General features: G+C 47.3%; 1 protein-coding gene across 1 annotated transcript in view; it reads left to right on the forward strand.

Annotated features, from left to right (window-relative positions):
* ANXA3 (annexin A3) overlaps window positions 1–26563 on the forward strand; it is a 91751-nt gene that overhangs the window by 44928 nt on the left and 20260 nt on the right. The window contains exons 5-6 of the mRNA XM_075337665.1: window positions 7124–7237; window positions 18265–18355. Coding sequence (XP_075193780.1) covers window positions 7124–7237; window positions 18265–18355 — 205 coding nt within the window. The remainder of the gene's footprint in view (window positions 1–7123; window positions 7238–18264; window positions 18356–26563) is intronic.

Here is a 26563-nt window from a genome sequence, read left to right on the forward strand (position 1 = left end):
AGGACTTTAAAAAGATAGATTCCACTCAATCTCGCAATGGTTGACCAAAGAGATTGAGTGCACGTGTTCAGCAGCATATTTAGAGGTTGTGTTTTCAAAATGGGGGAATCTGAGAGCACTTCCTAACAGATAAATGTAAACAGGTGAAAACTGACTATGAATATAATTTAACAAATAAACAACTGCACTCTGAAACGCTAAGGTATACAGACATTGAATATAGCAATTTGGACATGCATTACTGATAAGGAAATGCTGTATGTTTTGGATTATGAGACACACATTTTCCCCAAAAAATTGGGGGGGGAAGGGAATGCGCGCGCGCTGTTTTTGACGCGATGAAAGCGGTGCACGTGCAGTTTGAGATCTTGGCTCTTGGAGATCTCAATCTACACATGTGCTGCCTTTGCAGTTATTATCCTGAAGCACATCTCTTCCACTGACCGGAGATCAATGGCGCCCTTATCAGGCTGCCGTGACACCCCCTCCTTTCAGCCTTGGGCTCGCAGCATGCCATGCCACAGACATCTTCTTTCAGCTGCGTCCCTGGCTCCACGGAACACCCAGTAAGCTATATGTTTATTATAAAACTGACCGCCTTTTTAATATTAATTCCATTATTTTCTGCTTCCTAAATTTTGGGTGCGTCTTATAATCCGCAAAATAAGGCAAATTTAAAAGCTACGACACTTGGAGCATAAAGAAGGCCAGTTTTATGTGAACCCAGCAGCCAGCGTCAAGGTGTATCTCTTTGTTGGGTCCCTACCTAAATGCCTTTGTCTAGGCGGAAAAGCCTATAATGAAGTGGGCAGGAACCTGCTAATAGAAAATTAAAAATCTTTTAAACTATATTCAATGTTTGCATACCTTTTAGCGTTTGAGTGCAGCTCTTTATTATTGAATATATATTTCATGTTCAGTTTGCACCTTTTTCCATTTGTCTGTTAGGCATTGCCGTCCGTTTTCTCATTTTAGACTATAAGGTCATCCCTTCTGACTGAGCACTGCTTCCCACCAGCTTAAATGGCGATTTTTAATTCTCTATTAGATTCCTGCCTACCCATAAAATTGTAGGCTTTTCAGCCCCGGGTAGAGGCACTTAGTTAGGGACCTAGCAAAGAGATATCCAAAACTGACCCTTTTTATGCCATAAGTGTCTCAATTTTTAAATGTATTTCCTTAGGAACTTGGCTCGTACATTACTGCTACCGTATATGCCGGCGTATAAGACGACCCCCAACTTCTGCCCTAAAAATATAGAATTTGGGATATACTCACTGTATAAGACTACCCCGCTCCCAAATGAAAAAAAGTCTGCTTTGATTGCAACATGTTAATTTTAATTCCGCGAGAGCCGTACAATATGTTTTTAAAGGGCCATTGACAGATCAATCGCTCCAATGTTCACTTAGTACAGCAAGGAATGCTCCTCCCTGCTGTATAAAGCCACAACTGGACTGAAACAATGGTACTACACTCTGCTACAAACAGACAAACACACACAACTCTGCTACAAACAGACAAACACACAACTCTGCTACAAACAAACACACACAACTCTGCTACATACAGACAAACACATACAACTCTGCTACATACAGACAAACACACACAACTCTGCTACATACAGACAAACACACACAACTCTGCTACATACAGACAAACACATACAACTCTGCTACATACAAACAAACACACACAACTCTGCTACATACAGACAAACACATACAACTCTGCTACATACAGACAAATACACACAACTCTGCTGCTCTGTGGGGCCTGCACCCGCGGCATCGGCGGGGGGGGGGGATTGGCAGGGCATACATCTGGGGGGTTAGAAGCAGCTCACCGGGGCCCATAATGGGGAGGCGGGGAGGGCATTTACCCGATTAGGTCATGGTGGAGAGGGGGCCCACACAGCGCCGGACAGAAGCTCGCCTCCTTCATCTGTGGGACTGAGAAGGCGGTAGCTCCGCCCACAGATGAAATTCAAAACAGGATGTCTGCGCGCCTTAAAGTGACGGCGCCGCAGATTGCTGCCGAGGACTGTGGTCCCCGGAACTCGGCCGGGGGCAGCAGAACTATAAAGGCGAGTGGGCCCCGGCCAAGGGACAGGAGAACTGACGAGGTCGAGTGGGCCCCCCCGGCTCTCCAGGGCCCCGGCATTTGCCCATAGACAGGTAGGAGCCCTGTCTGCGAGCCAGATACGGCCATCAAAAGAGCCATATCTGGCTCGCGAGCCATAGGTTCCCGACCCCTGCTGTATGATGTATACCGTATTTTTCGCTTTATAAGACGCACCTGATTATAAGACGCACCCCCAAATTTGGTGAAGGAAAAGAGAATTTTTTTTTTTTTAATGTTAAATGGGGTCCATCTTATAATGCCAGTGTCCCTCTAACAAATCATATAGGGTATATGTCCCTCATAGCCCCCCATCCTAAAATTAGCCCCCTTAATCTGGATATGGCCCCCTTATATTGAATATAGCCCCCTTGTGATGGCACACATTCCCCTGTGCTGCCTATGGTCCCCTATGGATTGCACACGTTCCCGTGTTAGATAACGCCCCCATGCTGCTGCCCATGGCCCCTATAGATCGCACAAGTCCCCCTGTGTTAGATATCGCCCCCATAGTGCTGCCCATGGCTCCTATATAGATCGCACAAGTCCCCCTGTGTTAGATATCGCCCCCATAGTGCTGCCCATGGCCCCTATATAGATCTCACAAGTCCCCCTGTGTCAGATATCACCCCCATAGTGCTGCCCATGGCCCCTATATAGATCGCACAAGTCCCCCTGTGTCAGATATCGCCCCCATAGTGCTGCCCATGGCCCCTATATAGATCGCACAAGTCCCCCTGTGTCAGATATCGCCCCCATAGTGCTGCCCATGGCCCCTATATAGATCGCACAAGTCCCCCTGTGTCGGATATGGCCCCTAGGCTGCTGCCCAAAGTAAAATAAAACCCTCTTTCCTTATCTCCTCCAGCGCTGAGCTCCCTCCTGTCTGGCTCCGTGCTTCTGTTCTTCCACTTCCTGGTTCTCAGTGCGGTCATGTGATCGGCACAGCAGGCTGAGCTCTCTGCCTGCCTGATCACAGTGGAAGCAGGGACACGAGGAGAAACGCTGCAGGGGGTAAGTAAAGCTTTTTTATTTTAGAATGAGCAGCAGCCTGGGGGCCAAATCTAACACAGGGGGGGGCATGTGCGATCACACTGGGACGCAGGCTCATATACTATGCACCGCTGCCCCAGCCCCTCACTGCGTGCGATTTCAGCACCATTGGAGATGGACAGCGGCTGTGCATATTATATCAGCGGGTGCAGGAGATCAAAGGCTGCAGCCCGCAGCTTCACCTGCGCTCCAGAGCTGCTGCCCCCACCTCCCCTGGACGCTGCAGTGTACCTATATATATACACATATATATCCGGCGTATAAGACGACCCCCCACTGTAGCCATTATTTTAAGGGGGTTAAAAGTCGTCTTATACGCCAGTATATACGGTATGTTCAATGTTTGAATAAGAACAAAAAAGAACCACATAAGTATTAGCAACAACTCAAGACTGATAATACCCAAGAGAAAGTCTTTAAATTTGCCATATATGAAAGACACTCAACAGACCAAGATTATAAATGTATAAAACATTTTATTAATATAATGCTGTGAATGTGTCATTAAATACATTAAGATAAGAAATAAGTGAAGGACCAAGGGAAAGAGGTGCTGAGAGGGAGAAAACCCCACGTGTCCCGGATGAAGTAAGGGGAGAATTCTCCCATGGATCCAAGACCCTCTGCCCAGTATAGAGGGGACAGCCCCAAGGATTACAGCCCAGGAATAAAATAAACCTGAGAATTCAAGTAACCTGAATAAGGATGCTGCACCTACCAGGGTGATGGAGCCAGAAAACTGGGATAGCACGTGGGGACCGATGTCCAATGATATGTTCAATGTTTGCATACTTTTAGCATCTCGGAGTGCAGCTGTTGTGTTTTTTTTTTATAATTTGTTAGTCTTTTCAAAATAGACATACGAGTAACAGCATTGTTGCGAATGTTAAAGGGGTCTGGGGGTCAGCCTGTCAGTGCTTAGACCATACTCTGCATCAAATTGGTCTGCATGGCTGTCGTCCCAGAAGGAAGTCTCTTCTAAGAATATGCACAATAAAGCCTGTAAGCAGTTTGCTTAGGACAAGACGACTAAGGACATGGATTACTGGAACCATGTCCGTGGGCTGATGAGACCCAGATGAACATATTTGATTTTAAATGGTTTCAAGCGTGTGTAGCTCCAACCAGGTAATGAGTTCAAAGACAAGTGTGTTTTGCCTACAGTCAAGCATGGTGATGGAAGTCCCATGGTTTAAAGCTGCATGAGTGCTGCTGGCTGTGGGGAGCTACAGTTCATTGACGGAACCATGAATACCAACATGTACTGTGACATACTGAAGCAGAGCATGATCCCCCTCCCTTTGGAAACTGGGCTGCAGGGCAGTATTCCAACATAACAACCCCAAACACACCTGCAAGACTATCACTGCCTTGGTAAAGAAATGGAGGATAAAGGTGCTCAACTGCCCATGCATGCCTTCAGACTTTAAACCCTATTGAGCGTCTCTAGGGCATCCTCAAAGAGAAGGTATAGGAGCGCAAGATCTCTAATGTCCTCCAGCGCTGTGATGTCCTCATGGAGGAGTGGAAATGGATTCAAATGGCTCCATACCAAAGAGCGTTAAGGCAGTGCTCGAGAATAATGGTGGCCACAATTTGGCCATTTTCACTTATGCGTGTACTCACTTTTGTTGCCAACTGTTTAGACATTAATTGCTGGGTGTTGTTGTTTAGAGGGAACACCAAATGTACACTGTTATACAAGCTGTGCACTGATACAATGTAAAGTAGTCAGTGTCAGATCTTCAGTGTGGTCCCATGCTCTCTAGGGGTCAACATGGATAAATGTCAGGTACTAATGTGTCATGACTCTCCTCACAAAGACGACAGTCATGGGAAAGGAGGATTAAGTTGCTGGATTTGAAATTGTTGGGTACTAGTAGTGGCTGATCTCCTTTTTCCTGTTCAGAATACAGTAACGATCATTGAAGCATGCATGTCCAGGGTGAAGAGTGGGAGGACTAAAGGGCACTTTGCACACTACGACATCGCAAGCCGATGCTGCGATGCTGAGCGCGATAGTGTCCGCCCCCGTCGCAACTGCGATATCCTTGTGATGGCTGCCGTAGCGAACATTATCGCTACGGCAGCTTCACATGGACTCACCTGCCCTGCGACGTCGCTCTGGCCGGCGACACGCCTCCTTATTAAGGGGCGGGTCGTGCGGCGTCACTACGACGTCACACGGCAGGCGGCCAATAGGAGCGGAGGGGCGGAGATGAGCGGGATGTAAACATCCCGCCCACCTCCTTCCTTCCGCATATCCTACGGAAGCCGCAGTGACGCAGGTAGGAGATGTTCCTCGCTCCTGCGGCTTCACACACAGCGATGTGTGCTGCCGCAGGAACGAGGGGCAACATCGGACCGTCGCGTCAGCGTAATCATGGATTATGCCGACGCTGCACCGATGATACGATTACGACGATTTTGCGCTCGTTAATCGTATCATCGAGCCTTTACACACTACGATGTCGCATGCGATGCCGGAAGTATGTCATTTTCAATTTGACCCCACCGACATCGCACCTGCGATGTCGTAGTGTGCAAGCCCGCCTTAGTCTACGGTGACACATGATTTTTTTTTTTTTTTTTGTTAATTTCTTCAGTAAAACTGTAGCAAATAATTGCCGGTCTACTCAAAGAGTAATGGGTACTATCAAAAGTTTCTTGTTTTTCTTCTTTTTTTGTTTTTTTTTATGTATATTCAGCAGGAGTAGTAAATTTTAAAACATAGATTTTAATTAGTAAAGGTTAAAAATTAGAAAACTTAAAAAGCACACAGGCATACAATGAACATATAATTCAGAGTGCTCGGTATCAGCCAAGTCAAATAACTGGCACTGCCCTATTGAAATGGTAAATATCAACACTGTGCCAGATTCTCATATCATGAGAGAGAGAGAAATTGTCTACAGTTGGCAGATTATATGAGGAACAATCTCACCATAATTGTTGGTGTCTGGATATATCGCTAGGGCTGGAGTACTCCCTATATACAGAAGGGAAGGGATATTTATAAGGCCACACAATACCCTCTTCATATCCAGTCTAAGTTAGGTTCCCAAAATCTCCTGATGCGTTTCGTCTGTTACTCCTCAGGGGAACAGGAGAAATCTCGCCAGGAAGGCTAATTATAAAGCTTGCTCCCCTCACACCATACCCTGTATATAGGGACCAGTGCAGCCCTGGGGATATCTCCAGACACCTCAACAATTATGGAGAGATCGTTCCTCATATAATCTACCATCTATAGGCAATTTCTCTGTCTCATAATATGAGAACCTGGCACAGTGTTGATCTAATATTTGCCATTTCAACAATAGGGCAATGTTTGTTACTTAGCTTGGCTCATCCTGAGCACTCTGGTTTCTGTAATCTCATAGGCTTTGGTGGTGATGTAAAAAGCAGCGTTCTGTTAGCATGGATTTGCATAAAACCAATGAAGAAAACATGCAAGAAAAAGCAGGGAAAACGCCCTGTGTGAACATAGCCTTACTGTGTGCCATTCATACTAAATACTGTATCTTATTATACAGGCCACAATCCAAGTAGGTGTTTGGTCAACTTTGGTTCATGTATTGTGACAATCTATTCTATTTTAAAATTATTATAGAGCATTGAGGGAAGACTTTACATTGTGCCATACATAAGAAGAAAAATAAAGTATGAGGATCCTGCAAGTAGTTATAGCACTTCATAGCTTCTACATTTTTGAAGCTTTGTCTGACCCAGCGATCAAAGTACTGAAGGTGCAGGTTTTTCAGCTTTAGAAAAAAAGTGCAGTAAAAGGCATTGCTGCTGGTTTTTACTGGTGAAACTTATTTTTAATACCTCTATCCTGTGCAAAACAAGCAGCTGAAAATCCATGTGCTGGTCCTGCCATGGGTATAATTGTATAACTGTTCGAAAAGCTAAAATAAACCCATGGAATTTGTCTCACAATTAGGAGCTGAAGGATGACTTGAAAGGTGATCTTTCAGGAAACTTTGAACATCTTATGGTGTCCCTCATATTGCCTCCAGCTGTGTTTGATGCAAAACAGTTAAAGAAGGCTATGAAGGTAGGTACTCTGAAGTTAGTGTATCGAAGACGTGATTCTTTGTAAGTCCATTAGTAAAGATTCCATGTATTCCAGGATGGCAATTTAAAGGTTGTGCCATGACAAACTTTGCTGTTAAAAGCTCCTAAACAAGTCTAAATGTTCACAGAACATGTTGAATAATTTCAATAAATAATACCTTTTCTATATTTTCTGATTTGCTTGTACTCCTGTATGTCATAGAGCAGTCATGGCGAACCTTTTACAGGCAGAGTGCCCAAACTGTATCCCTAAACCCATTTTTTTTTCCCGAAGTGCCAACCAAAACTATTATGTAAATAATTGATTGTAACCTTACCTTTGCCGTCTTCCCTTCTCCTCAGCAGGGGGCATCACGCTCCTGCTTACCACACATTGAAGCTGAGGCCCTAACCTTTCCAGACACAGCAGTTGGATTGATCCCTCTGGAAAAAAATTGCAGCATATTAGACAAAGATTTTAGCCTGGAATGCAATCAGATGTCACCCTGTAATCCACATCTACATTTCAAAGTCTGAACATCCTGAAATCCCATAAAGACGTACGAGTTGCTCCCCTCCCCTTCAATTCTGAAGTTATGTCCCCCATCCTGGGCCACTTCTTGGTAAACATGTCCCCATCCTGATATATATTTCCTACATTCTGGTATATTTGTCCCCATCATGGCCCCATCCTGGTAAATGTTCCTTCATCCCGGCATGTACCCCATTCCTGGTAAATGTCCTCCACTCTGGTAAATGTACCCCATTCCTGGTAAATGTACCCCATCATTGTAAATGTATCCCATCCTGGCATGTTCCCCCATGCTGTTAAATGACCCCATCCTGGTAAATGTACCTCATCCAGGCATGTTCCCTTATCCTGGTAAATGTCCCCTTTCCTGGTAAATGTACCCCATCCTGATAAATGTCACCCTTCCTGCTAAATGTTCCCCATCCTGGCATTTGTCCTCATCCTGGCATGTTCATGTACCCCCATCCTGGCATATTTCCCCCCATCCTTTCATGTTTCCCCCCATCCTGGTAAATGTATCCCCCATCCTGGTAAATGTACCCCTTACTGGCATGTTCCGCTTCCTGCTAAATGTACCCCATCCTGGCATGTTTCCCCCATCTTTGCAGCCATGTTTCCCCCCCATCTTTGCAGCCATGTTTCCCCCCCATCTTTGCAGCCATGTTTCCCCCCCATCTTTGCAGCCATGTTTCCCCCCCATCTTTGCAGCCATGTTTCCCCCCCATCTTTGCAGCCATGTTTCCCCCCCATCTTTGCAGCCATGTTTCCCCCCCATCTTTGCAGCCATGTTCCCCCCCCATCTTTGCAGCCATGTTTCCCCCCATCTTTGCAGTTATATTCCCCCCCCATTCTTGCAGCTATGTTTCCCCATCTTTGCACGTTTTTCTCCATCTTTGCATGTTTCTCCCATCCTTGCAGCTATGTTTGCCCCGTGCTCTGTTTGCTTGCCCCGTGCTCTGTTTGCTTGCCCCGTGCTCTGTTTGCTTGCCCCGTGCTCTGTTTGCTTGCCCCGTGCTCTGTTTGCTTGCCCCGTGCTCTGTTTGCTTGCCCCGTGCTCTGTTTGCTTGCCCCGTGCTCTGTTTGCTTGCCCCGTGCGCTCCGTATGCTTGCCCCGTGCGCTCCGTATGCTTGCCCCGTGCGCTCCGTATGCTTGCCCCGTGCGCTCCGTATGCTTGCCCCGTGCGCTCCGTATGCTTGCCCCGTGCGCTCCGTATGCTTGCCCCGTGCGCTCCGTATGCTTGCCCCGTGCGCTCCGTATGCTTGCCCCGTGCGCTCCGTATGCTTGCCCCGTGCGCTCCGTATGCTTGCCCCGTGCGCTCCGTATGCTTGCCCCGTGCGCTCCGTATGCTTGCCCCGTGCGCTCCGTATGCTTGCCCCGTGCGCTCCGTATGCTTGCCCCGTGCGCTCCGTATGCTTGCCCCGTGCGCTCCACGTTTCCCCCGTGCTGGCTCTGTCCCCCACACCTTGGCACAGCCGCACACAGCTTAAAAATTAAAAAAAAAAACAACTCACCTTGCAGAACCCGCTCCATCGCTGCGTCCTCAGTTAGTTCAGGTCCCGCGCGGCCACAAGACGCCGGCACCGCCTACTGATGCTCCTCCGTCTCCTAGGCAACAGGCCTGCAGCCCAGGAGAAGAGTGTCAGAAGGAGGAGAAATGTCTCCTCTGTTCCAACACCACTTTGCACGTCGGCGCGACCACACCGACAGTGCAGAGTGGCTGAATATGGCGACAGCGCGTGTGCCAGCAACAAGGGCTCTGCGTGCCCTGTTTGGCACGCGTGCCATAGGTTCGCCATCACTGTCATAGAGGTTGTTGGAGGGGATACAAGCTGGCCCGTGTCACAAAAGTGCCTCTCATTCATTCTCAGCTGGCACATCTCTGCCTTTATAGTCCACTTCCCCCTATGCTATGATCAAATAGTCCCTTACTAGATTCCAGACTGGCAGGCATGCTTTTTAATTTCCCTCAGTATTTCTTCACCAAAAATACTCCCTATATCTACCTGAGTAAAAAAAAAAGTTGACAAGTCCCTGGTCTGGTGGCCAATACCAATGCTGTAAAAGTGCCATACAGAGTTAGAGATTAGAGTTAGAGATTAGAGTTAGAGATTAGAGTTAGAGATTAGAGTTAGAGATTAGAGTTAGAGATTAGAGTTAGAGATTAGAGTTAGAGATTAGAGTTAGAGATTAGAGTTAGAGATTAGAGTTAGAGATTAGAGTTAGAGATTAGAGTTAGAGATTAGAGTTAGAGATTAGAGTTAGAGATTAGAGTTAGAGATTAGAGTTAGAGATTAGAGTTAGAGATTAGAGTTAGAGATTAGAGTTAGAGATTAGAGTTAGAGATTAGAGTTAGAGATTAGAGTTAGAGATTAGAGTTAGAGATTAGAGTTAGAGATTAGAGTTAGAGATTAGAGTTAGAGATTAGAGTTAGAGATTTATAGATATATTATACATTATACACACAGTGGTACCTCGCTTAACGAGAATTTCGCTTAACAAGCAAAGCTTTCTGTAAATTTGTAACCCGCTTTAAGAGAAAGCTTTGCTGTACGAGCAAAATCCTCACCTCACACACTTCCGGTTCCGTCCATCCACCGCACTCTGACCCGCACTTGCAGTCCACACAAACACACACATGTACGCACAAACATGCACACACATACAGTATTATGCTCACCTTACCTTCCGTTCCACCGCCGGCCTCATGGTTCTTGTAGTTCCTGGGTACATCGCGACGTCCTCGCGGCGAACTACAAGACCCAGGAGGCCTGCCATGGAACGGAAGGTAAGGTGAGCATATAATATAACATAATATGTGTACCTTTTCGTTTCTTCGCCGGCCTCCTGGGTACTGTAGTTCGCCGCTGCGCTGCAGTCCACGCTGTGTATCGGCATCCATAGCGACGAGGGAGGAACTTCCTGTCGCCGCTACTGAAAGGCAGTGCGCTGGCCAATCGGAGGCAAGCGGCTCTGCCTTTGACGTCAGCGCTCTGGCCGGGAAGTTCCTCCCTCGTCGTTATGGTAACGCGATACACAGCCCGGCCCCGTACCAGAGAACAGCAAGTCCCAGGAGACCGGCGATGGAACGGAAGGTAAGGTGAGCATATAATATGTGCGTGTTTGGAATGGCACAATAGGGGACCAGGATGGGAAATTTAACACGTTTTGGAACGAATCGTTTGCATTGCAATGATTTCCTATGGGAAATCTTGCTTTGCCTACGAGTAACTTTGTTAACAAGCACAGTCCCAGAACGGATTGTTCTTGTTAAGCAAGGTTCCACTATATATCTCTATCTCGCAAAAAAAACCTTCTGTAAATGTAGTAGCTACAGAGACTCTCTACAATTCTTATCAGAACCACCAGTTCAGCGACACCTGGCAGCTCTGATGAGACTTGTCTCATTACCTGATGCATGTGAATGGATGTACTTAGACCACAGGGTTGTAGAAGAAACATGGAGGCAGTAAAACACTCAGTGGCTACTTTGCCACTTTTGTGAGTGCTGTAGATTTGTCATCTGACTGCTGCGCTATGCACAGTCAGTGCCCACATGTAATGGAGTGAGCTCAGACATCTGCGCAGCATAGTAGTGAGATGACAAACCCTACTCGACTGCTTTGCACTTATGGCACTGACAGAAGTGAGTAGAAGCTGTTGTTTGTTCACTGGCTCCAAGGAGAAGAGCAACAGGGACCAGGATCTGGGTAAGCTGTGTGAAGGAGAGGAGAGCCAGGACCCGGCGAGCCGTGTGAAGGAGAGGAGAGCCAGGACCCGGCGAGCCGTGTGAAGGAGAGGAGAGCCAGGACCCGGCGAGCCGTGTGAAGGAGAGGAGAGCCAGGACCCGGCGAGCCGTGTGAAGGAGAGGAGAGCCAGGACCCGGCGAGCCGTGTGAAGGAGAGGAGAGCCAGGACCCGGCGAGCCGTGTGAAGGAGAGGAGAGCCAGGACCCGGCGAGCCGTGTGAAGGAGAGGAGAGCCAGGACCCGGCGAGCCGTGTGAAGGAGAGGAGAGCCAGGACCCGGCGAGCCGTGTGAAGGAGAGGAGAGCCAGGACCCGGCGAGCCGTGTGAAGGAGAGGAGAGCCAGGACCCGGCGAGCCGTGTGAAGGAGAGGAGAGCCAGGACCCGGCGAGCCGTGTGAAGGAGAGGAGAGCCAGGACCCGGCGAGCCGTGTGAAGGAGAGGAGAGCCAGGACCCGGCGAGCCGTGTGAAGGAGAGGAGAGCCAGGACCCGGCGAGCCGTGTGAAGGAGAGGAGAGCCAGGACCCGGCGAGCCGTGTGAAGGAGAGGAGAGCCAGGACCCGGCGAGCCGTGTGAAGGAGAGGAGAGCCAGGACCCGGCGAGCCGTGTGAAGGAGAGGAGAGCCAGGACCCGGCGAGCCGTGTGAAGGAGAGGAGAGCCAGGACCCGGCGAGCCGTGTGAAGGAGAGGAGAGCCAGGACCCGGCGAGCCGTGTGAAGGAGAGGAGAGCCAGGACCCGGCGAGCCGTGTGAAGGAGAGGAGAGCCAGGACCCGGCGAGCCGTGTGAAGGAGAGGAGAGCCAGGACCCGGCGAGCCGTGTGAAGGAGAGGAGAGCCAGGACCCGGCGAGCCGTGTGAAGGAGAGGAGAGCCAGGACCCGGCGAGCCGTGTGAAGGAGAGGAGAGCCAGGACCCGGCGAGCCGTGTGAAGGAGAGGAGAGCCAGGACCCGGCGAGCCGTGTGAAGGAGAGGAGAGCCAGGACCCGGCGAGCCGTGTGAAGGAGAGGAGAGCCAGGACCCGGCGAGCCGTGTGAAGGAGAGGAGAGCCAGGACCCGGCGAGCCGTGTGAAGGAGAGGAGAGCCAGGACCCGGCGAGCCGTGTGAAGGAGAGGAGAGCCAGGACCCGGCGAGCCGTGTGAAGGAGAGGAGAGCCAGGACCCGGCGAGCCGTGTGAAGGAGAGGAGAGCCAGGACCCGGCGAGCCGTGTGAGGCTGGATGTAAGTGGTAGACATGGGAGGAAAGACAGACAGGGAATGGATTGGGAGGAGTGTTCCGAAGTGCTGTAGAGTCTACAGTGTATTCAGTCAATCCCAGCACATTCCCACGGCAGAGATAAGGAACATTATTACACCTCACACAGCTTGTTCTCTGCACATAGAGGTGGTGATCAGTGTGGTGGCCAGCTTCTTCCTTGTAGAACTAATCGCTGCTGTTAATGGGATTGCAGTATTGGGATGAGTTTGTCATCTGACTGCTGCACTATGCAATCACATGACAAACCCATTACAACTGTGGTACTTTGCACTGCCAGCAGCAATTCGTAGAAAAAGCCACTGACCGCAGCACTGATTCACTTTCCTCGTGCAGAGAAAAAGCAGCTGGATGTGTAATATTGTTCCTCATCTCTGCTGTGGCAGGTGAGCAGCTTCTGCCCTGGGGATGCTCTGGTAACGTCTGTGCGGAGTCGCCTCAGAAGCTGAAGCTTACCTGGCAGAAAAGATCCAGCTGGCTGGGGCGGATGGATCATAGTCTGCTGGACGACTAAAGCAATAGCTTGCTTCATAGTGAAAGGGAATTGTTCATACTACTACTGTAGGAAGAAGGCTGGACATAGCGGCCAGCAATATTACCACAAGGGGTAGCTAAACCAAACATTAAATTAATATAGCTTTTGACTACACTGCCACAGTAGAGCATAATTGTTAATGCGTTAACTTAGAAATCAAAAGCTTTTCAATTTTATCTGCAGCATTAAATACATGTTATATGGTGGCACATCCCCTTTATGTAGGCCTTTTGTTAACAATATGATCAATCCTTGTCAGATGGAAGGTTGTGACTAGTGCGGAGTGGACCTGTGGGTATTCGGGTTCACTGAACCAGCACTGGGAAACAAAAATATCTGGATCAGTGAGCGAACTTGACGCCGAACTTAACCCCAAACTACGAACCCCATACAAATCAATGGGGATGAGGCGTTCGGGGCTGTAAAATGGCTGTAGCAAGCGCTAGGGGGCTGTGGTGGAAGTTAAACGGTAGTAAGAGGAGAATAGTTATACATACAGTGTTTCCCGGAGGATCACGCTGCAGTCACTCTCTTCCGTGCCTGCTAATTAAGGTTCATGAATATTTACTGCTTCCTCCAACCCACACTCGGTAACAGTGTCTGTGATTGGTTGCAGACTGTTATACACATCCCCACCCTGTGTCCGCATCTGTGATTGGTTGCAGTCACTTTGATCTATACTACTGTAAATAGAAATAATTAAAAATAAATAAATAACATAGGCTCCCTCCATATCTTGATAGCCAGCACGGGTATAACAGATGCGGGTTGCAGCACCCACCTGTGAGCTTTACCTTGGCTGAATATCAAAGTAGAGGGAAAAATAGACCTATGGTCCCTCCCCATTTTTTTTATATCCAGCCACGGTAAAGCAGACAGGTGGGGGGCTGGTATTAGGATGGGACGCACCATGGATATTGGTCCCCCCCAGCCTAAAAATACCAGCCCTCTGTTGCCCAGAATTGTTGCATTCATTAGATTAGACAATTCCTGGTTTTACCCCGCTCATCCCGATTGCCCTGGTGCCGTGACAATCTGGGTAATATAAGGGGTTAATTACAGCTCACAGCTGCGACTAAGCCTAGATTAATAATGGAAGGCATCTTTGTTCCCCCCTTACTAATCTTGTAAGTGAAAAGAAATAAGGCACACACACCGAAAAAATCCTTTATTTGAAATAAAATACACGCCCTTTTTCACCCTTTCATTAACCCCCAAAACAGCCTTGAAGTTCCGACTTAATTCATACGAAGTCCCACGATGATCCCTGCACTATCCGGAGCCTGGAGAGAGTGGACACATGTCCGCTGTCTGCAGGCTCCAAGAAACACTGACTGCAGTGGTGGGAACCTGGATGTGACCTCTGCTAAACCACATGACATCACCAGCTAAGTGAGATCACTCAATTCATTGGAGGTCGCTTCCTGGCTATCCCACAGCTCTCAGTGAAAGTAAGACTGGATTGTTGGCCGGGACCCGTAATCCGACAATACAATCTCACTTTCAGGCTGGTGTCACACTTGCAAGTGACTCATTCGAGAATCGAGTCGCATCAACCGGCACGGCCTGACGCTCTCCGTACAGGAGCATGCAACTTCATGTATTTCTATGCAGCTGCAAGCTCCTGTCTGGAGAGTGGCAGGCCTGTACAGTGATGTGACTCGATTTTCACGTGAGTCACTCGTAAATGACCACCGGACTTACGGAGAGCAGCGAGGGGAGTCCGGATGTGACCTCCGCTGAACTGAGTGATGTCACCTGCTCACATTTGGGCCCCCTTTGGCTGGTAAGGTCAGTCAGTTCAGCAAAGGTCACATCCGGGCTTCTGGCTGCTTTCAGTGTTTCCTAGTGTCTGTGGAAAGGGTACTTGTTCCCCTCTCTCCAGGCTCCGGATGTAGCAGAGCTGAGGATCATCGTGGGACTTTTTAGGCTATGTGTCCACGGTAGAATGTTGCTGCGGATTTTTCTGCATGAAAATCCGTGACTTTTGCGGCAAATCCGCACCTTTTTTTTGCCGCGGATTTACCGCGAAATTGCCGCGGATATTTTTTTTTTTCCCCATTCTATAGCCAAAATCCGGATCAAAATCCGCAACAATAATTGACATGCTGCAGATTTTTCCGGATCAAAATCTGCGGCAAATCCGCCGCGGAAAAATCCGCAGCATGGACACAGCATTTCCAAAATGCCGTTGAAATGGCTTGGAAGTGCCGCTGCTGCAGATTTTTGGAAAATCCGCGGCTTTTCCGCGGCAAAATCCGCGCATTTTCCGCAGCGTGGGCACATAGCCTTATAGATTACGTCGGATCTGCAAGGTTATTGGGGTTAATAAACGGGCGAAAGAGGCTGTGTTTTTCATTTCAAATTAAAGATTTTTTGGGGTGTTTTGTGTTTATTTCTTTTCACTTACAAGATTACAATTTGGGGAGGTGGCAGCTGTGAGCTGTCATTAACCCCTTATTACCCCGATTTTCACCACACCAGAGCAATATGGATGAGCTGGGTAAAGCACTAGGTTTGGCACATCTAATCTGATGTGCCAGTTCTCGGCAGCTGCGGGCTGGTATTTTTAGGCTGGGGGTGCCAATATCCATGGCGCCTCTCATCCTGATACCAGCCACCACCTGTCTGCTTTACCATGGCTGGATATAAAAAAAAAAAAATGGAGGGGACCCAAAGTCTTTTATTTTATTTTTTTTTTTTTTTCTCCGTCCCCCCCCCTCCCCCCCCTCTTCCTTTTGATATCCAGCCATGGTAAGGCTCACAGGTGGGGGCTGCAGCTTGCCACTGTATTTTGACTTGCGCTGGCTATCAAAATATGGCAGGAGCCCAAGTCAATTTTTAAAAAAAAAAAAAAAAATATTTTTACACCACTACTAAACAGCAAACTGACTGCAACCAATCACAGATGCGGACACAGGGTGGGGGAGTGTAAAGCAGTCTGCAACCAATCACAAACACTGGCGCGGAGGGTGAGCGAGGAAAGCTGTGAATGTTCATGAACCTAAATTAGTGGGTTGGAAGAGAGTCTGACTGCAGCTGGGAAACATGGTATGTATAACTATCCTGCTCTTGCTACCATTTAACTTCCATCACAGTCCCCTAGCGCTTTTATTTTTTTTTTTTTTTTTTTTTTTTTTTTTTTTTTTTTTTTTTTTTTTTTACCGTGATTTCCCAGGCCGATCACAGCCATGCCAATACCTGGAATGGCTGCGATGGCTTCAGAGGTGCCCAGAGCCAAAAAGCTTGCCGATTGGCTACTCTGCAACATTTCAACAAGCTATACTCGAATGACAAACCCAAACATGAAATGGAAGTACAGTAAAAAGTCTGTTTGGGGTTCAGCAGTGAACACAAGGTGTTCGGTACTGACCCCTAACTTTACAGTTCAGGTTCGCTCATCCATAGCTGTGACACTACTACCTGCTAACTATCTTCATCTTCAAAAAGCCATGAGTCGTAAGCTCGTGTCTTAGTTATTACTTCGCTTAATACTTAAATAGTTTTATATAGCTTGTTTTCATTTTCCAAAGACAAAATATCCTTCTGTTAATTTTAACTGAAAAGAAATCTGTATTCACTGTGTAAGTGCAATTACATTTTAGAATATAGTGGATGTATATATGATTATAGTACCCATTCACTAGCTATTTGTCTGAGTCCTGTTTCATTGCTTTTTAACTGTGCTCTCTTTAAAGCAGAGATCTCAAACACGCGGCCCCCTAAGGCTGCTTCTTGAAGCCCGCAAGCATGTGCCCCCCTTGACGATCGTGCCCGGTGCAGGTGCCGCAGCCGTCACTGTTTATTTCAGATGAACGTTTTATTGGCACACTCTGCACTATTCCAATGGCAACTACTGGCCAATCAGAGGCAAGCAGATGATGCAATTGAAATAGTGCAGAGAGAGCTTGACTGTGTGTGGCGGCAAAACATTCTTCTGAATTGTAGATGAAGCTCTGACAGCGACCGCCGCAGAGTTAAGGGAGGCTCTTGCCTGCGGGCTGCAAGAAGCAGAGAGGAGGAAGCTGAGAGAAAGGAGGACAGGTGAGGTGTGTGTGTGTGTGTGTGTGTGTTAAATGGCACAATAGGGGACCAGGATGGGACATTGTGTGTCTGTGAAATGGCACAATAGGGGTTAAGGATAGGCACATTACTACAGGATGGGGATAAAGGTGGAGCACATTAGTAAAAGGGGACATTACTGCAGGTTTGGGAACATTACTACAGGATGGAGACAAGGCCGGGGCACAATACTACAGGATGGGCACATTTGTAAAAAGGGGACAAGGATGGGCACATTACTACAGGATGGAAACAAGGATGGACACATTACTACAGAATTGGGACATTACTTCAAGAAGGGGAACAGGATGGGGGCATTACTCAAAGATGTTGGCCAAAATTACTATATGGTGCTAATTGTAAAACTATATTACTTACAAGAGATAAAATGTAAGCAAAAAATAAATGAAGCCTGAAATTGTTTTTACCATCCAAATTTTTTTGTGTATGTATTATAACATACGTGCAGTGTGTGTGTGTGTGTGTGTGTGTGTGTGCACGTGAGATAATAAATATATATATATATATATATATATATATATATATATATATATATATATATATATATATATATATATATATATATATATATAATAATCTCACGTGCGCACACACACTTGCACGTATGTTATGATAAGCGAGCAAAACATGTTCAAAAACAATGATCCAAAGGTGTAGAGAAAAAAAGTGGTACCAATAAAAATGGCACTTTGTCCTGCAATTAATGAGGCACCCAAAATTATTATTTTTTTTTTTTATGCGCAACCCATACACCAAGCAGAGTTTGAGACTCCTGCTTTAGAGGATAGAGGTATGTCTGTCAGTTGATCTGTTAACTGTCTCCGTTGACATCCTGCAGAATTGTGTATGCATCCCTTTATTTATGATGTAACTCCCTTTCCTTGTTCAAGGGTGCAGGAACAACTGAAAAAATCCTAATAGAAATTCTGGCATCACGAACCAGCAAGCAGATGAAAGAAGTGGGGGACGCTTTCTATTCTGGTACATGACCTTTTTAAAACTGTATTTTCACAAAATAATTTTACTTAGTTGGCCTTCAACCATTTTTGGAGGGGCTTAAATGTATGTTTTAATGGCACAGTTGTAAAATGATGTGATCATATGTTAGTGCCAGAGTTGAATTGAAATGGTAAAGCTGATTGCTGGACCCTTTGCAAGATCAGCTAGTCTAAAGGCCCCGTTACATGCTACGATTTATCTGACGATATGTCGTCGGGGGTCACTGTTTTTGTGACGCACTTCTGTCGTTGTTAGCGACGTCGTTGCGTGTGACACCTACGAGCGACTCCAAATGATCGTAAAAATAGGGAAAATCGTTGATTGTTGACACGTCGTTCATTTTCAAAATATTGTTAGTTGTTTCGAACGCAGCAGACATATTGCTACGTTTGACACCCTGCCAACAACGAACAACATCGTTAGTGTGTCCGTCATCAGCGACGCGGGCGTGTCGTTACGAGCAATGCTCCATGCCTCCTCCGCTTTGATTGGTGTCACGCCAGGGTGTATGCAATGGACAATTATACGCCTCTGTCGTTGCCAGAATCGTTGGGAGGAATACTGGTTGACGGTGTCCACACGACCGCCTTGGTCAAACAATATATCACTGAACAATGTAGCGTCGTTTGTGAGATGGGTACGTGTGACCGCTACAAAACGACCTATGAGTGATCTCGGCAAATCGTAGCAATGATCTGGGCGTGTCACATCGCTAACGAGATCGCTAGCGATATCGTTGTGTGTAAAGTGGCCTTTAGTGTAAGGTCTGACTGGCTAACCTGAATCGTCCCTATAGTTATTGTTGCCATCTGTGCTAATTTTTCACCCTTTTCTGAATTTTCGGGGAATCCAGTACAGCTATGACTATTGTGATTGTTTGCTTTCCGAGTTTAAGATTTCTGAACAGTTGTATCAAAATTAAAGGGAACTTGTCAGGTGCAATATGCACCTAGAACCACAAGCAGTTCTGGTGTGCATATTGCTAATCCCTGCCTAACCGTCCCTGTATACACTAGCATAGATAAAGGGATCTTTAGAAAGAGGGTTTCTAAAGATATATTTCACATGCTAATGAGGCCAGCGACTAGCCGCAAGGTTGTTACTTCCCCCCGACTAGTCCGCCCTCTTGGCACACCCCTGTGGGCGTTCTTCTATGCTAACATGCTACTCAATGCATCATTACCAGCGGTGATGTGCGTACCTGGGTCCGCTGTCACTGCTGTTCAGAAGTTCCCAGCACTTCGGTCATGCACACTAGACCTCGCTGAAGTCAGGAGGTGTACACCCGGCTTCATAGTGCGCATGACTGAAAGTGCCGGGGACTTCAGATCTGCGGTCACAGCTAACACAGGTATGTGCATCACCGCTGGTGATGCTGCATTGAGTAGCATGTTAGCACACCCCTGTGGGCGGTCTACCATGCTAAGAGGATGGACTAGTCTGGGAAATAACAACCTTGCGACTAGTCGCTGGCCTCATTAGCATGTGATAAAAGATCTTTAAAAATACTTTTTCTAAAGATCTCTTAATCTATGCTACTAGATACAGGGACGGCTAGGCAGGGATTAGTAATATGCACCCAGAGGTTCTGGGTGCATATTGCACCTGACAGGTTCCCTTTAAATGCATATGTTTGGATGAAGCTGAGGCTAGTTGGCTGGCAAACATAGTGTGCCACAACTTTTTAGATTTGATGTTCTAAATGTTTAAATGTGGTTTGTTTTTGTTTTGTTTCTTTTGTTTGTTTTGTTTTGTTTTTTTTTAATTGTAATAATCTGCCAGGCATTGCAGACTTATTCTTTGTTATGCTTTTATTAATATTTATTACTTCATAAGATCTGTACATGATTTTCCAATAACCTGAGTGCATGCTTACCCTATCTGAGTCGCTCTTTGCAGTCATTGCACTCAGCAAATTCTTCTACTGAGTTTAGTGTACGGTCGTACTGAACAGCAGTTAATGGGAGCTTCTAGTGGAGCATGCACTGAACATGCAACCAGTACGGCAGCTTAGCGTTTAAGAGGGAAGGAGACAAAATAACGTAGGGAAGTATCAACAATTCCGAACTTTGCAATGTCTGGAGGATAATGTAAAAAAAAAAGTGAACTCTTTCAAGGTTTTATTTTTGCATTTGCGATGTTCGGCTATGTGCGCACTAGTGCATTTTACCCGCGGATTTGCCGCGGAAATTTCTTGAGAAATGTCTGCAATCTTTGTGCAGACATTTCCCAGCAAATCCTATGTGAAAAAAAATAGCTGTGCGCACACTGCAGATTTTTCTCAAGAAATTTCCTTGAGAAGAATTTCTTGAGAAAATGAGCATGTCCATTATTTTCCGCAGGTACCTGCGGAATACCCCCGGAATTTCACTCCATTCACTGTAATGTAATCGCGAAATTCCGGGGGTATACCGCAGGTAGCAAATGATGTGCGGTATACCCCCCGGTATAGCCGCGATTTACCTGCGGTAATGCTCAACGCTGCCTGCGGTTTTGCAGGAAGCGATGTCATTATACCAGGAAGAGGAAGCAGAGCAGAGTAAACACACACATCACACTCCCTGGACGCCGCACAGAAGCACTTCCATGCGACCTCCAGGTGCCCGTGCAGTCTGTGTCCCGCTCCAGCCTCGCGGCTGCCTGCACTGCAGCGTGTCAGTGTGTGTCAGCAGCTTGTCACGCTGCAGCGCAGGCAGACACTGACACAGGCAGACACTGACACTGCACTGCAGGGTGTCAGTGTCTGCCCGCAGTGTCAGCAGCCTGTCACGCGGCAGCGCAGGCAGACACTGACACCCTGCAGTGCTGGCAGCCGCGGGGATGACTATCGCTGCTGTCAGGAGGTGAGATCATTACCTGCTGTGACGATCTCCTGCCTCCTGACGTCACCGCAGTCACTGCTGTCTGTCCGTCTCGCGAGCGGCCCGAGACTGTCACTAGCGGGGACGTCACGGGCTCTCGCGATACTTCTGACAACACGGCGGGCATAGAAGTCAGTGACAGCGCTGACGTCAGCAGTACAGGAGATGATCACAGCAGGTAATGATCTCATCTATCCTCCTGGCAGCAGCGCTCTGCATCCCATGCAGTGACCTGGGCTATTGATGTTAGCTCAGGTCACTGCATTGCTCTCCCAGCCAATGGGGAACATTCTGTTCTTCATTGACTGAGACAGCTCCTATGGTATGGATCGCCGTGGGACCCCCCCCCCCCTCCCCCCTTATTGGATTACGCCGGACGTGGAATTGATTGTTCTTTTCAATAAATTGGTGAAAGCGGGAATGTTTTGGGGAGTGTTTTTTCAAATAAAACTTTTTTTTGTCTATTTTTTTATTTCTTACTGACTGGGTTGGTGATGTCGGGTATCTGATAGACGCCTGAACTCATCAACCCCAGGGCTTGATGCCAGGTGACATTACACATCTGGCATCAACCCCATATATTAACTCGTTTGCCAACGCACCAGGGCAACGGGATGAGTTGGGGCGAAGCGCCAGGATTGGCACGTCTAATGGACGCGCCACTTCTGGGGTGGCTGCGGCCTGCTATTTTTAGGCTGGGGAGTGTCCAATAACAGTGGACCTCCCTAGTCTGAGAATACCAGACCACAGCTGTCCGCTTTACCTCGGCTGGTGATGCAATTTTGGGGGGACCCCACGTTTTTTGTTTTAAATTATTTATTTAATGTAAACAGCGTGGGGTGCCCTCTGTTTTGGATTACCAGCCAAGGTGAAGCTGCCAGCTGTGGTCTGCAGGCTGCAGCCATCTGCTTTACCCTAGCTGGCTACAAAAGATGGGGGGACCTCACGTCGGTTTTTTTTTTTTAATTATTTATTTTATGGCTAAATACAAGGCTAAGCACCCTTTAGTGCCACATGAAAGTCACTAAAGGGTGCCAGCTTAGAAAATGCAGGGGGGTGGGACATTATATAGGTCTTTCTCATCTATCTATCTATTCATCTATCCATCTTTCCCTCTATCCATTATGTCTATCGATTATCTATATTATTTATTGCAAAACTGCAGGGACCAGCCTGCGGGAAATCCGCATGCGTTTTTCCCGCGGATTTTTACTCAGGTGCGGAAATCTTCAACTCCCAGAAGTTTCTCAAGAAATTTTCTTGAGAAAAATCACTTTTCTAGTGCGCACATAGCCTTAAAATCAAAATCATAACTGGGAAAAACATTTTAACAGTATGTAAAAGTGGCCGTGTTAACAAATTAGACCTATACCTTTGATTTTCTGTCAATCACAAAGGCATACCCATATTTCCCCCTACATTAACTCTCATCAAGCATTGCGTTATTAGCTCCTGTCTTTATGGCTTAATACTGTCATCTGTTCCGAGTAATAAGTAAAATTAGAATTACCAAGTTTATTAAGGAAAGCATTTTTTTTAAGAGAATTTCTTATTCATATATAATTACATGTTATTAAAAGAATATATAAATTGGCCTTTATTATTATTAACACTACTTTATTAGCACTAACCACTTAAAAAAGAAATGAGTCAATTCCTTCCTCCCAATCATCCAGTGTGACAGGTCAGGCTGGTAAGTAGACTGAGGCTTTACCAAACGGTGTTATTCTTCTAAATTGGAATAGGGTATAGATGCAATAAAAGGCTTCATTGTAAAAATCAGGTGAGTTACTTGGAGGCAAATTTACATTTAGCAAGAATTTTTTTACATAAATTATAGTATAAAGGCCACGGAATTCTACACAATTCAATTAAGTGATGTCATAGGCCCAACATAAATTATGGGGCTATACATAATGTCGCCAAGGAACCCAGAAAAGTTATGTGGATAATATAGAAGGGGAAGAAGGATACTATGAAAACCCATTCAGCATGTACATATTAACAGTGGGGCAGTATTCCCTATGGGGAATGACACAAAAACCTAAGTAAAGTCTATGCGAGCAGAAGCCCAACTGGAGTCAAATCTGCACAACAATCTTTGCATTGAAAAATAATTTTTGCACATTGATCGGAATATTTTCGTATTCAACAAGCAAATGTGGCGCCCTGGACTATCCACGTCGTCACAGATAACACTCAAACACCCCCACCCCCATCAGACAGGGACACCAGCCAAACAAAAACTCTTGTTGCCTCCCTCCAGTGTCTGATGTCCACACCAGGTGGTGCGGAGCCAAGCAGTTGGCCCCACCCACCGAGGAGTTCACAGGCCTGGAGGCGGGAAAAGTGACAGAGTTTGGAGTTTGAAGTGAGAGGAGCGAGCACTTGGGTGTCTGGGTTTGTGGCCCAGGCACTGACAGCAAGGTTGGCAGACAGTGGTGAAGCAACGCGGAACCGTAGGATCGGGGTCGGGCGTTGGCCCGCCGGTACCGACCGGGGAGCGAAGTGAAGCCAGCACACACAGGCAGGGTCATTGGACCCCGACCAGGCTTGGGGCCGCCGACAATAGTCAAATCCGAATGTGACCGGAACCCCAGGGGTTTCTTAACAACCAAAGACCCGATAGAAGGCAACCGCCCACACCGTGAGGGTATACAGCTACCGCCTAAGGCTAGAGACCCAAGGGCCAGTGCCTGCGGGCAAACTGGCTCCTCCGGCATCCATCCACCAGGGAGCGGACTACCGTTGGGGATCCATAGTAGTCAACTGAGAACATAAAGGTGCAGGGAAAGACAGCCTGTCCGGGGAGAGACACTGCAGCCGGCTGCGGGACCCGTCCATCCAGCCGTTTGGTTTACCAGAGACTCTGTCATTGACTGCCTGAGTGAGTACACCAGTGCCATCCAGCACCGCGCCACGCTGCCCCTGCAACCCTGCATCCCAGCCATCCTGCCTCCCAATCACCTCACCGACCTTCTACCCACGGAGGGGGAAAACAACATCCCAGCTGCTCCCTACCATCACTCCCGGGATCCCCGTCACCAGCAGCGGTGGTGCCCATCTTCACCACGACCCGTGGGTGGCATCACGGACTAAATCCCCCAAACCAACCACCCCTTTCACTCACTGGCGAGGAGCGCCGCTCGAGTCCCCGGATCCGGCCCACCGCTCGAGCCACCGAGCAGCCGCAGCAGCACCGGACCCGAGCGTTAGCGAGCGACCAGCAGCGGCGGCATCCTCCCCGCCCGTGACACAAAGCTCTACCTGATTAGAAAAAGTTAAAAATGAAACCATTTAGACCCGCTTTCATTACAAAAACAAAACGTATGGGATTGACACATCTCTAAAAGTCTCATTTGATCAAAATATAGAACTATTTAACCTGTACAGTAAGGCTATGTGCGCACTGGAAAATGGAATTTTCTCAAGAAAATTCCGCAGGTATTCAAAGATTACCGCACCCGCGGTAAAAAAACGCGGCAAACCGCACCCGAAAACCGCATGCGGTTTGCTGCGGTTTTACCGCGGTATTGTTCGCGGTATTGCCGCGGTTTTGTATGTGCTTTATTGCATTCAATGCAATAAAGCACATTGAAGAAAAAAAAAAAAAATCATTTCCTTCTTTTAGATAGATAAAGAGAGAGAGGTATAGACAGATAGATAGAGGACAGATCGCTGCATTTCCCACGGTCGGCAGTGAGTTCACATTACCGGCCGTGGGAAATGACCGGTAATTACCTCTGCTGTCTCGCTTCGAGGCTGCATTCATTCAGCACTGTGACAGTGTCAGTCGCGGCTGGATGTAAGCAGCGCAGGACCTGTGGATTACGCCGGATCTTTGTTTCGGGAGGGGTTAATAAAAGGGTGAACGAGGCTTGTTTGTGTTTTATTTAAAATAAAGGATTTTTCTGTGTGTTTTATTCACTTTACTTACGGGTTGATCATGTCAGCTGTCTCATAGACGCTGCCATGATCAAGCCTGGAGTTAATGGCGGTGATCCACCACCATTAACCCCTTGTATTACCCTGACTGCCACTGCTACACGGCGGCAGGAAGAGCCGGGGACACGCCGGTACTGCCGCATAATGCATGCGACAGTCCCGGGACAGCTGCGGCTGATCTTCTCGGCTGTGGGAGAGGGAGTGAGGCGGGGGACATTAACCCTGCCCCTCTCCCTTCCCAGCCTGAGAATACCGGGCCGCCGCTGTGTGCTTACCTCGGCTGGACGGTGAAAATACAGCGGAGCACACGTGTATTTTTTTTTTTTCTATATTTCCGTTTGATTTCTATGTATGTTCTATGTGTCTGTGTTCTATGTCTGTGATGTCTGTGTGTGTCAGTGATATGTGTGTGTTTACTCTCTGCACGGCTTCCTCTTCCTGTAATGACATCACTTCCCTGAAAAACTGCAGGCAAGCGATGTACATTACCGGAGGTAAACCGCGAAATACCGCAGGGAATAACGCAGCAAAACGCAGTGAACCGCACAGAATTTGCTGCCTGCGTTATTCCCTGCGGGATTTCACGATTACATTGGAGTCAATGGAGTGAAATCCCGCAGCGACGTGCGGAAAGAATTGACATGCAATTGTTTTTGCTGCGGGAATCCCGCAGCAAAACATGCAGCAGTCAAATTCCGCCTAGTGCGCAAAGGATTTTTTTTTCCCATAGGTTTTGCTGGTGATTCACTGCAGAGATGTTATGAACATTTTCTGCAGCGAAACATGCAGCAAAACAGCAACAATTCCGCGGCAAAATCCGGTAAGTGCGCACAGGGCCTAAATGTTGTAAAGTAATAAGAAACCTCCTCATCTCCACCAAAAATATGCAGTGTGTGATCAAATATGTGTACACTCATTAAAAAGCCACTCCTCACAGCAGCTGAAAAATAAAGTTGCGGGTTTCTGAAAAAGGCCACATAAACCATTTTCTTTTTCACCACTTAAAAGTTAAGCCAACTTTTTTTTTTCTTTCTCAGTGGTCTAAAGCTGCTGCATAGGAGGGGAGTACTGCCTTTTATCTGGTTATGTCCATGGCTCTTCTTTTGAATAGCCAGCCTTGTGTAACGTCATCGTTGTGGTATGACACACATGACGTTGCACCAGGCCAGCTAAACAAACTTGCCAAGGATATCCGCAGGTAATAGGTAGTACTTCAGCTCCCATGCTGTGTTCACAGACCACTGTCATGGCCAATGGAATGTGACGAGAAAATAAATTTGAACCATCTGTAATTGATACCATTTCTGCCTCCCTGATCTCAGTATACAAAGCATTGTCTGTGCAGTTTAGGAAGCTTCCTCCGGACCAAGGAAGGTCTGCGTGC

This window comes from Anomaloglossus baeobatrachus, chromosome 1, assembly GCF_048569485.1.
Source record: "Anomaloglossus baeobatrachus isolate aAnoBae1 chromosome 1, aAnoBae1.hap1, whole genome shotgun sequence".
NCBI lineage: Eukaryota > Metazoa > Chordata > Amphibia > Anura > Aromobatidae > Anomaloglossus > Anomaloglossus baeobatrachus.